Source organism: Montipora capricornis, chromosome 1, assembly GCF_036669925.1.
Source record: "Montipora capricornis isolate CH-2021 chromosome 1, ASM3666992v2, whole genome shotgun sequence".
In the NCBI taxonomy this organism is placed as follows: Eukaryota; Metazoa; Cnidaria; class Anthozoa; order Scleractinia; family Acroporidae; genus Montipora; species Montipora capricornis.
The window spans coordinates 48,064,658-48,077,157 of record NC_090883.1 but is presented as its reverse complement, the minus strand read 5'-3'; the positions used below and the strand labels follow the sequence as shown (position 1 = coordinate 48,077,157).

Below are 12,500 nucleotides of genomic sequence, written 5' to 3'. Positions count from 1 at the left end.
TACGTCGACCATTTACAGCAGGTGCACACAGCGCAATGAACCAATCCAAGTTCGTAGCAATTCCGTGTAACTTGCTTAAAGCGCGGGAAAAACTGCTCGTGCAAGTCGCGATTGGTTTAGGTGTTTTTTTTCTCATTGGTTGATAAACTGGCGCGAGATTTTTAAACCAATCGCTAAGCGTAGCAATTGCAATCGCGTAATTGCTTTTGACGGTGTTCGGAAAACTGCTCTAAACGGCGAATGCTCTTTTCACTTCCTTTTTCTTGTGGAAAATTTGATGGAAAATGTGCTTATGCAACAAGTGGATATCGTTGTACTTACGTTTATCGGTAATACGTCGTCGTCGGTTTGTTTATATCGCTTTGAAAAGACTTAACCTAGGTAAGCTTGTCAAAGTAACGCTACATTTTTACATGCTCATTTGTCTTTTTTTAGGCGACTTCAAGTGCCTTGTTCAACTAGTTTTCAACTTGGTTTTTGTTCAGGTGAGGCTAGACAAAGGGAGGTCAATTTTAATCCTAATGGTGACCAGATGTGTGATTATGTGCACCCCGATTTTGGGAAGTGTCACGGAGTGTCGCCGTGCTTCTCTCCCCAACATTCTCTTGAACTCCTGTCCTCGAGCAACGATAAAAATCTGCATTTATGGTAACCTAAAAAAAACGTCAACTCAAACACTTCCGTTTTTGATGGAAATGGGTAACTGCTGTTTACGGACATTTTTGTTCAAATGTGTTGTGCACTCGAATAACAGAACTCTTTTTCTCAGCAGCCAATTAGATTCTTGTGTGATGTCAACGATATTTTCGCGATAAAAATTAACACTGATTTATTAAGGGCGATTTAGACGTTACGATGTTTGCTTATGACTTTGTCATTCGACTAGCTTACTTCAGGACTTCATCACAAATCGTGTCGTGTAAATCAGACTTAGCACCCTTACGACAGACGCTCGTGAGTAGTGCGTGTGTAAATGGTCGGAAGTCATAACGTACTGCTAGTTGCGTGGGCCGGAAAGTCGTAGGCAAGAATCGTGTAACAATAGTGGGACCTGCCAAAGCTTCATTTGAGAGTCAACGGCGATGATTTCAAATCTCAACATACATTTTCCGTTTATTCGCCGCTCTTGCAAGTTTTATTCAATGGTAAGTGGCACAGGTAGTGCCTATATATAACATCAATAACAAGAACTTTTATTTTGAGATGAAGTTCTCGGTCCCTTATTTGTAGCCTACCTTTTGCAAGGTTACGAAGCATTGACTGCTTAATTAAGAGTCCAGAGTGGATGTCCTTCCTAAGCTATCTCATTATAAGGAAGATACCTGGCCACAAAGGTTCTTTTTGTTATTTAAATTCCCATCCACTGGAACAAAATAACCCTTTGTTTTGGCAGCCAATTAGAGGCCGGTTGGCACAGTAACAGTAGATTACGTCATTGATACTGGTCTTTGCTGTTGTCTTTACTGTAGTCTTTAGTGGACACGTGCAGCAAGTTTGTTGGTGACGAAAAACTTTCGTGGCAAGAACTGGGGAAAAAGGCAGCATCACAAGTGAGTGTAGAACCCATAAATAAACCGCACCTGGCTTCTCATTTCTTTCAGTACGGAGCTCATGCCATAACAGAACCTGTCGATGAGATATATGAGGAAAAAGAGGAATGATTTCCAAGTTCATATCGCCGCTAAGTTGCCTCTACTTGCCCTGTCTGTACTTTCGACGCTGAGTGATTGCTTAAATACTGTCATCGCTAAGGAGGCAAAAAAGAAAAAAACAGAGCATTTACTTGAAATGCACTGTGGCTACAGTCCTGGCCCCAGGTTTTCGAAGGGTGGATAGCGTTATCCACCTTTTGAACAACCGAGGTATGGACAAAAAGAGTTGAGACTTTTTTCCATTTTTCTAAGCATCGGACCGTAATTTGAAAAGAAGGATGGGAAAATTATCGGCTGACAAAACTGAGCGCTAATAAGCCCTTAAATTCTTTGTAAAATTTAAACTTTTCGAAGCAGTCCTCAAACAACTTGAATCATGGGTCTTGAGCAATAACTTTGTAACTAACATTCAGTATTCTTCAAGTGTAGAATCTGTTCATGTCTAATTGTCAACCTGGCTGAAGTGTGAACCCTAAATCAACGTTAGTCCTCAAAGATTTTCTGACTTATCGGGATCAGATTTTCAGAAGCAGCTGTGTTGCAAATTTATTATTCAGTACCGGTTTCTTGGTTCATCAATGAATTGGAAAAGGCAAGTCAAAACGACTGATTTTCAGAATTTGAACCAACTTGAAGTTTCCTGCTCGTTGAGTAGATGGATTGTTGTATTACTGGTACATCCTGCGACCGTAAAATAAGCAGAAGCAGCGATGGGCACTGATGACTCGGATCAAAGCGCTTCTGGCTTTGCGTTTCTCGCTTGCGCTTGCGTGGCTGGTAAAAATCAACCTTCAATACTTATTCGCTACTCTTTGCTGTTGATATTACTAGGAAAAGTTGCAGGTCGACTTTTCAGCTGATTTGCTGCTGGGATATGTTTGTCGTTTGCTTGGTAACAGCACCTTGTTCAAAGAGGATCATCACACTGCGGGGGTAAGTGACCACCTCAGCCAGTAAAGGCTGGTTTTCATTAGCGACGGAGTCGGAGTCGGAGTCGTAATCACAAGCGCAGAGCGATACGATCTAGGGAAAATCAAACTGTCGGAGTCGGAAGCAGAACACCGATTCCTATTCGCTGATGACTGCATTGTCGGAGTCGGAAGCAGAAGAGAAAGAATGAACCAATCACAATGGTCAATTCCAATCTTTGTGATTGGTTGGTTCTTCCGCCTCTGCTTCCGACTCCGACAATCTATTTTTGACAGGATCATAAGCGACGGAGTCATAAGCGGAGTCGGAAGAAAATGGGAACGTTCTGATTCTTCCGACTCCGATTCCGTCGAGCTTATGACTCCGCTTACGACTCCGATCGTTGATTTTCCCTTGGTCATAAGCGCTCTTATGACCCGACTGCGACTCATCGTTAGTGAAAACCAACCTTAAGGTGGCTGAGTTTATATTTTGTTTGTTGTCTTCGTGTACAGTCAAAGAGCAGTGAACGAAACCACTTGATGAATCATTTTCGCGGCGTCTTGTTTTCTTCCCCTTTGTAGATATCGCAGACAGTATGGTCACCTCACACTGTTGAGCGGTCGTTGCAAGATTCGTGTCTCACATTCCTCCGTTCAGCTTGTACCATGTCTTCTCTCTGCTATGATGTGGACGTGCCACAAGTTAAGGTGAGCGACAAGTGGAATGTAAGTGGCGAAGGTATACTAAAGACCAATCATGTTATTTTGTCTGTTGTGTACGCTCTGTGCTTGCGTTTGCCTTTGCACTACGAATATTCCAGTGTGAATGGAGTTAGCAGATCCTTCTTTCTGTTGGCTCGCAACGATCGTGGATGGAAAAAATCCGGTTTTTCAAACAGGTTTTACATGGCTATTGGAATCGTCTGCTGACTCGCGTGAGTCGGAGATGAACCGCTTGTCATGTGACTTAAGGACGGTGCCTACTATTTTTAATGCGCATACGTTCTGCGCATCTCGAGATACTCGGATTTCCTATCGGTGATGCTTACTAATACAGCGATATTTTTGCGCGGTTTAAAACTATCCGGAGAAAGTAGATCTTAGTAAGTACTCTTGGTATCCAAAAAGAAAATTGGGGCTAGCCATGCATTTTTGAGAGATAATTAAGCTTCAATTAGAGAAAGAACGCCATACATTGCTTGGTATTATTTTAAAGTTTTTTGTAAATATTATTCATCAATTATCTTTGAAAAATGCGTGGTTACCCCCAATTTTCTTTTTGGATTTCAATAAAACTTGCTACGATCTACATTTCCTGCATAATCACACACCGGGGCAAAAATATCTTTAATTAGTACGCACCGTCCTTAAGTCACATATGACTCTGGCACATGCTCGACAGGCAATTTTGAAGTGGAGTTTCTCTCTCGAAAATAAGAGGGCTTCACTTTGTGTCACAATGAATTTATTAGCTTGTTTCTGCTTTGCTGGGGCCAGGTTGGTCACTAATAGTCACGGCACCCGCCTCCCACCAATGTCGCCTGGGTTCAAATCGAACACAGGGCGCGGTACAGGTGGCTTGAATTTGTTGGTCGTTTACTCTGATCCGAAAGGTTGTATTTCTTTGCGTTTAACGGTCGTTTGAGTCTGCTTTTTGACATTACGCTAGGTTAAGTGGCACGCACTTCATTTCGTGGAATGTACGATAATTAGGAATGTAAAGTGAGTAGGGCTTGCTTGACTGGTACCATGTTAAGAGGAGAGAAGAGGATTTTAAGATCCAAGAGTAATATAAATCGAGAGCGAGTGGATTTTGTCGAAAACCATGATTTGTTGTTGAACAGACCTCTCACAGTGCTCAAAGAAACTGAAGTGACATCTTGCAAAACGGTGATCCTCCTCTCGTGGAGAATCAGCGTTTGATTTTATTTCACGAAGTCGGCCAAAAATTTATCATCGTTACGTGTCATGGTCCCTCTCGGTGAAAATGCAACGCACAAAAAAAAACGCTTGAAAACTGAGTTAACCGTCCCTGACAAAGAAGACTGCATTTTTTACTTTAGGAGCCTGATGCCGAATTTCGTGTTTTGGCCTCAACGCTGGGCTTATGTGCGCCCCACGATCCGTCCATTTCTAGTACCGAGTCTTTTTCCTGCGTCAGCTGTTTGCAGTGGCCTTGGTCCAAACCATTAGCGACCGTGAGACAGTGGTGCGAAGCTCTGTTGATATCTGCTATGCAAAAGAAAATCACTTTAACGAAGGTAATTGTCGTAACACTGGTTTAGAGACGACGTTTTCTCAATCCACCAGTAAAGCAAGCCATTGAATTTAAACAAGAGAGATCTCTTTTATTGTTAGGAACTCCTTCCAAACTTGCGCCAATGGCCTTCACCAAAACTTCTCCGTTTACCTGAGCGATATGATAGGTAAGCTAATCCTCAATGAATTGTGTTGCATGAAAGGCTAGCTGGGTTAAGGGGGCTGTGTTGCGAGATTTAGCAAAATTCAGTGATTGAGAATTGGCAACCAAATCAAGCGATACGTAAAAATTACTACTTCAGACACGGAGGAAGGTTTGAATGAAACGATAAATACAAAAGGAGACAGGTTTGAGCAAAGTTGAAAGAGATTAGAATGGATGGCAATTGGGATTTTTGAAAACTGTTTTGAATCACGGCTTTTTAAAGTTTATCTTTGTTGTTTGTAACTTAGATTAGGTATGCTCTATAGACATTTTTGTCACGAAGCTTTGATTTATGTTGTTTAAAATTAATTTCTGCGTTAACGTTAAGTTGTGTAGTGAGTAGCTGCGAGTACCTGGTAAAACGGCACAAAATGAATTGCACTGCGGTGACACATACCCCTTAATAGTGGCTTATTTAGAAGAAATGTGAGAATGATATATAATTGCATCCATTGGCAACTTGGGGAAAAAAACCGGCATAGCCTCATATGGGATTTGAAACCACGACTCTCCGTGATCGTACTAGATCACGGAGGGTCGTGGTTTCAAATCCCATGCTCAAGCCATTGAGCTACTGGAGACTCTGGTGAGCAAGGGTGAAATGTGGGTCTTTGACTAGAACTGCATCATGCAGTCAAATAACGACTGACAGCATAGCTCTTAACTGCATCGCCCAGTCACCGTTAAGCATATCTGAGATGCGTCAAACCAACCACCTAAGTGAGCGAACGCGAGTATGATATATATACATATGTGAAGCTCAGTGGTTAGAGCATCCACTTGATCACGGAGGGTTGTGGGTTCAAATCCCATCTGGAACTCGGAATTTTTTCCGAGTTTTCAATGGGTGCAATTTCAACAAACATTTATTTAGAATAAAATTAAAAAGAGACGTATGACCTTTTACAGCCTTCAAGCCTGATACATGCAAACAGGAATGGTTGCGTTGCCAACTGGAATGAAAAGTAGGCCTAGTAATTAATTGTGGTTCACCGCTCATCTCTCCATGTGTTCGTTGTTGATTGACAGTTTAATTCAGCATTACCGAAAGCGGAAGTGCGTCAAATGCGACTCAGCTCCAGATGACCCTGCGGTGTGCTTGGTCTGCGGTAAATTCACGTGCCTCCAGGGAACGTGTTGCGTGGATGCAACAGGTGGCACGCCAAATTACGAGTGCATACAGGTATGGTACGTGAGTAGATTGGCCAGAAGTTCCGTTGATTTAGTGAATTCAGAATCTCATGTGTGGCTGTGGAATGTCAAGTTTGCCACCCCTGTCTCTTAAAGGGTAATTCGGCAAGCCGGGTTTAAGATGACCCAAAAAAGAAGGGGAATGCGCCCGCTTCTCCCCTGGAGCCGCCACAAAACAGTTCAGACAACATAATCAAAGATGGCTGTGTTTCTTCTAGATCACAGTCTTTCGCGCGGGCAACGAAGTTGTTAGAGGGTTATGGCCAGAATAAGGTGAGAAACGTCGTGAACCATATACAGGTGTAACGCTTGGTGACGTTTCGTGGCAACCTGAGTGTTAACCCGCTTTGGCAGATAAACAACACTCTGTTTAGGCAGTGAATAACTACTGGGTTAGGCACTGATCTCTAGTGATTAGGTCTAAGCGCCAACTCGAAATGGTTGGCTTTCATAAATTGTTCTGGTGACACCATGTTTAAATTAATTGAGTAAAACTCTAGTAAGATCGTTTGTTACTTTATACACACAAAACTAAGTTTTTCACCTTATTCTCGTCACAGCCGTTGTTGGAAGACATATTTGCGCTGTTTTTGCATCCAGATTTAATTCTATAGCATGTGACAAATAGAGGTATCATTAACAATACACTTCAAGCGTGAACAAAATGCGAGGAACAGTAAATAGCCTAAACTAACCCTCCGCTAACTCTATTGCCTCGTCGAGTTTTGTAATGATTTACTGCGGCTCGCAGAATCTCACGTTGTGCATACCACAAACGCGTATATCTCACGCCATGTAGCAACCGTTTTGATCTTTCTGACAGCATGCCCTTGAGTGTGGAAGAGGGACTGGAATTTTCCTAATAGTACTCTCCTCGGTCATTATCATAATCCGGGCTGAGCGCGTCTGTATCTGGGGGTCCGTTTACCTCGATAGTTTTGGCGAAGAGGACCGGGATCTAAGGTGAGTTACGTGGAAGTGACAAGCAAGTCAATTTCTTTGGTATGCGCATGCTTTTCTTTGTACGTGTAATGTGTACGTAACTGCAGCCATGTAGAGTTCAAAAGTAAAGTGGTAGGCGATATAAGCAGGAGGCGAACCACTGCAAATCCCCGCTAATATTGTATCCTATTTGCAAGCGGGTATAAGCTGATCTAATCTGAGATATGGTATGACTGTTTTGTGTCCAAATTAAGTAATGGCTATTCTGTATTTAAGGTATTTAAGATACGTGATTCTCGATGTTCAGACTGTCTTTCAGATAACTATAGCTTTTCTTTAACACGTTACTGTACTCCCTATCGAATCAATTTTGGTATCATAAGTTTTGATTACAATATACACTTAATGTATGGTCCCGAGGGACCACAGTGAGTATTGTTTTCCCGAGAGTCCCTGATGTTTCCCGAGGGGGCACTGAGACATAAAGTACTTTGTTATATATTTGGACTTTCCCTTCAACAATCGCAGCAAAACATCCGGCGCAGGCAACAACTGCGGAATTGTATCTTGGTCGGGATACATTTGTATTTGATAAGGACCAAGTGATACGTGACCAAGAATCAACCAATCACAGTGCTCGTTTTGTTGAGTTAAAGTCTAGATATATCACAATACTGAGTATTTTTACCTTTCAAATATGGTCATGCCATGTTCAATCACGGACATAGGCACAGTTCCGCTGTCTCTTGAATTCTTGCTCTTACCTTGGTAACATCTAAACTGTTTCGAGATCTGGACCTGGGGGTCGTTTCTCGAAAGTCCCGAAACTCGAGGATCATAAATCGCTTGGTATCTCCAAACTGAGGCCATTTCCTGGCATGGAGCTTTGCAATTCAGGTTTTCGTTTGGGTCATCATCTGTTGTAAGACCAGCGTTCTAAAGTACGCGGGTTATAGTTTCACAATTTGCTTGTCTGCCCGAAAGGCTGACGGGACTTTCGAGAAAGGGGACGCAGAATACTGCGTTTCTTTTGCCTGTCAAATCATGAATTAGTAATTAATTTCACAAGCACTTTTAACGATAAAGGCCTGCTTCAATCAATCAATCCCTTGTATTAAGGTTATTGGCAGACCACAATTAGCCAGCTTACAACCTTAATGCAACAGAATTCGTACTCTCCTGGTCTCAGACAATTCGGCACATAAACTGTTAGGGTAACTCGAACCATGAAAAAAAGGCGATTAGGTATATTTTGTTTTGTTCGCAGACGTGGGAAGCCCTTATTTTTGAGCCAAGAACGATTCGACAGACTTCAAGAACAATGGTTAACTCACAGTTTCGATCATATGTGCAAGAGATGGAAACGCCATATGAACACTCTATAGAGCTACCAAATGCCAAAATTTTCCGTGGGACTTGCGATTTGGAGAATTGACGAAACGTTTGCTTTTTGTGGAATGTTTTCGACATACTTACTTTCAGCTTCCAGTTACACCAGTTTCCGGTCAGTGTCGTACCTTATTTGTTTTAGCGTTCACTTGGAGGAAGCATCTGGTGTTAGAGAAAAGGAATTGGTGTGTCAAATCCGTAAAGGTTATCTTCAGTACTTGAAGCTCGTACATTTTGAGTGACGACGAAACCTCAAGAACCGAGGATTCGGAAATGTTTCCAAGCACATGGTACAAATGACAAATTTAGAGAGCCTTTGGATGCATTTGAGAAAGTTAAATAATTATTAACACTATTTATATGGCCCTTGAAAAAAGAAGTTGTGCAAGAGTTCAACAAAAAGTGGGATTCTTCAGTCGTGTCCCAACTTGTTTGCAAGAGACTTGACAACACACTGAAAAAAGTTTGAAAATGGAAATAGGGACCGCGGAAATGTGGAGGGGGGGGGGGGGGGTCGGGCTCGCCTTGGTTGCGTTTTCAGGGCTCCAGAGGACATTTTATTGCATACTAAATGAAGGAACAGTGACCCTGTATGCTTGGGGATCTTTCCCATACTTTTTTTTTAGCCCCACGACTTTAAAATGGTGTCCGCGGTCGCTAACAAAGAGAGGGAGAGATTTGGACAATTTTATATGGACCTCTTAGCCCAGTGTTCGACTTAATGAGAATACACTAATTGAAAATTGGAGTTTACAAATGTAAATCTGTTCGGCTTATTTTATAACTTGGCTGTATTAGATTTGCATCATATTTGAAGCTTCAAACTGACGAACACTGCACGATGACACAAAACCATGCGCTTTTAATGTCTGCAACACTATAGTTATGAGGGTTAACACTGACAGGATGGCAGAACGGGGTCAGAGCTGAAAGCATTATATTTTCAGAGATTTAAAGAACCGACAATGACTGTCGAGAAGAAATGAAGGAAGTGGTGCTTTTTCAAAGCAATTTTAACTAGTTTTTTAAAACGACTGTATTATGAGAGGAGGTGCTCCGTCTTCTAGATATGTTCAAATTCATCGGAGCGTAGCTAGTTATCCAAGATGGCGATCCATCGTCTTTACAAGAAGATGCAAAGGTGCAATGCGATCAAGGCTGATTGACAAGTGATCTTACGTTGCTAAGGTACCACTCCTTTCATGGCGCTTGTTCGTGTTTACATTATCGGCTTCTCAAATCATGCCACTAATCAGGACTAGTAACTAAACCTGTTTTGGGGCTTGCGTGTTCCCACGCTTGAAGCGCTTAAAATATATTTTTCGTGAATATCGCCCACATTCTCTCACTCTTAGCGTGGAATACGCGTGTATACTACTACTCTTTCTGACTGACTCGGTTTCTTGCTTTTAACTTCTCAGATTCAAATTGTTGCCTTTGGTTTCTCTCACTTAAAGCGAAAATTGCGCGCTGTTTTCATAAAATAATGTTACAAAATGTCCAGGGGGTATTGAACATAAGCTTATGACGTAATGCCTTTTGCTGTAAAGTTGCGTTCGGACATTAATTAAATCTATCAAATATTAATTTGCAAATTGTGTCATCTGTATTTGTTCGAAAGTAAATGGGCTTGGATATCATAGAACTCGGTAACTTAATTTTAAACTTTCTGATGGGTTAACCCATGTTTCAAGTGAGAATCTGTTTCAGATTGAGGTCTTAAAGATAAAATTTCATCGCCGGTGCCCAGGATCTCTCTTCCCTTCCCAATTCCCAAGCGAGTGGGAAAGAAGAGAGACCCTGGGCATGACACTGAAATGTCGCGCGCGAGAGATCAAGCGAGGCTTAACACAAATAGATTCTAGTAAGATACATTGGACGTGAATTATTTTTTTCTTAAAATTAAAATTCTTCCCAAGTCAACAGCTAACCAAAGAAATATTTTGCCTTAGCTTGGCTGTCTTTGTCATCTTCAGTATCGTTATCGAAAACAAATTCCAAAAATGACGTAAGGAATCAATTGATGACGACACTGGAAACTTCGTGGACGTAATTTTAGCGATGCAAATTTCCCCAGATTTTTAGACGGCATTTGCCCCGACCGAGTGTCAAGATGGAATCAGTAGAGATATTTCTGCCAATAATTGATCTTTCCTCTACGATATTAATCGCGTCTGTTTGTCTTGTTATGACAACCACGATTGTGGTTTGGGTTCTTGTGGAGTGCGGTTTGAGTTGCTTGAAGGTGAGTAGCGCTCGATGTGGCGCGATTTTTACGCGAAAATGGTAAATTGTATCCATGATACTGTGTTTTGTTACTGGCTGAAACAGCACATGTGCAAACTTCGCCACCAATCAGAAGCATTTAAAGTGCTACTATGATCAAAAATTCAGATTTTAAAATTGTGATTGCTCACCAATTGACTGGCAAAATTTTAAGGTTTGATGTTTATCCAAAGGCTCTACTTTGAGAGTAAGTTTAGGATTTCACGATCCACCATTACGCACTTTCCAAACTGACCGATTGGACCCCAGGGAAAAGTGACGTCATTTACTCTCTGGCTTAAAATTTCAGCGTATAAACGCAGCTGATCATATGCAAAACACGGGTTGAAAAGTCTGAAAGCCCGAAACCCCGTGCTGCTATTAATGGGCCCTTTGCAGGATAGTGATCACATGGTACAAATCCGCCATACTGGGACGCAAATTGCGCACTGGGAAATCTAAAACAAAGGCTAGTTCATCTAAATTTTCTTTGTTTTAGATGTCCCAGTGGGCAATTTGCGTCCCAGTATGGCGGATTTGTACCATGTGATCACTATCCTGCAAAGGGCCCATTCAGCCGCGTACACACGCATTGCATTCTTAAACTATTGAGGTAGTAATGGCGGACCATTACACAGGAAAATTCCAGTTAAAACAAAACAGGTGTCTTTTTGAGATCAAGGCTTATAATTTCGATCAGTTACTATTTAGTTAACATAGTTTTGAAATCCAAAGAAAGATAAAAATTGTTTTTTCGGTCGTAGTAACACTTTAAATTAACAGAGCTCTAGGATTCTGTTATTTTGACGGATATATCTGGGCACGAACCCATTACTGGGAACGAACGACTTCATTGTATTTGTGGAACATCGTTTTTACGTACCGAGTTATTTTTAGCCTGATTCTCAGTCGGTCCACAGGTCGCTTGTGTCACGCATTCTACTCCCTTTCTTTAGTGCTTGACACGAGCGACCTTGGACCGTCTGAGAATCAGGCTAAGTTATTTTTAGCTTGATTTTCCTACGAAACCAGGGCTCAGTTGTCTGAAGGGTGGATAGCGCTATCCACTGGATAAATCACTGGATAACTCAATTGGGTTTGCTAGTGTTTATCCGCTGGATATTGATTTATTCGGTGGGTAGCGTTATCCACCTTTAAACAACTGGGGCCTGACCTTTACAACTAAAGAGTTGTTACCCATGGTATTCGAATGGTCAATCTTATTTAATAACTTGATCTGTGGAAATGCCGTTACATAGACTTACTATTGCAGTTGTAGGCTCTGGATCATGATCTGGGCTGCACTGGGTCAAATTCGTTTTTCTTGTGGGTATAAAATAGGGCGGATACAACTTGAGATTTTGTTTTTATGTTTTCAACCAGAATAATTTTACATTTTCTCTTTCTCAGACCTAATTAAAACGTTGACATAAATAAGTCGAATATTAAACTGGTTTTAAAATCATAAAGCATGAACTTAATTTATACTCGCAATATGTATGCATTCGAACCGTGCTGGGGATCTAGCTCATGATGTGTCCCTCAAAACAATGGAATCCAAGATGGCCGCGGTATCGGCCAAAATGAGTTGGTCACAAGTATTTCCCGTGCTTAGCGGAATCTAGGGTTCTGATTGGTTCATGTCAATATGTTTGTCTTTAAAGTTTCCCTTTTATAGCACTGAGG

General features: G+C 41.6%; 1 protein-coding gene across 4 annotated transcripts in view; it reads left to right on the top strand.

The window, feature by feature from the left end:
• Positions 1-8,902, top strand: part of LOC138046687 (E3 ubiquitin-protein ligase ubr3-like) — a 59,301-nt gene extending 50,399 nt beyond the window's left edge. For 3 of the 4 annotated variants that reach the window (XM_068893295.1, XM_068893282.1, XM_068893301.1), the window contains 9 exons: positions 436-485; positions 1,470-1,550; positions 2,484-2,585; positions 3,146-3,271; positions 4,627-4,824; positions 4,922-4,989; positions 6,057-6,210; positions 7,042-7,181; positions 8,428-8,902. In XM_068893295.1, the coding sequence (XP_068749396.1) occupies positions 436-485; positions 1,470-1,550; positions 2,484-2,585; positions 3,146-3,271; positions 4,627-4,824; positions 4,922-4,989; positions 6,057-6,210; positions 7,042-7,181; positions 8,428-8,545 (1,037 nt within the window). In that variant the 3' untranslated portion in view covers positions 8,546-8,902. The remainder of the gene's footprint in view (positions 1-435; positions 486-1,469; positions 1,551-2,483; positions 2,586-3,145; positions 3,272-4,626; positions 4,825-4,921; positions 4,990-6,056; positions 6,211-7,041; positions 7,182-8,427) is intronic. The other variant, XM_068893288.1, reaches the window with a different exon arrangement.
• Positions 8,903-12,500: the final 3,598 nt, after the last annotated feature.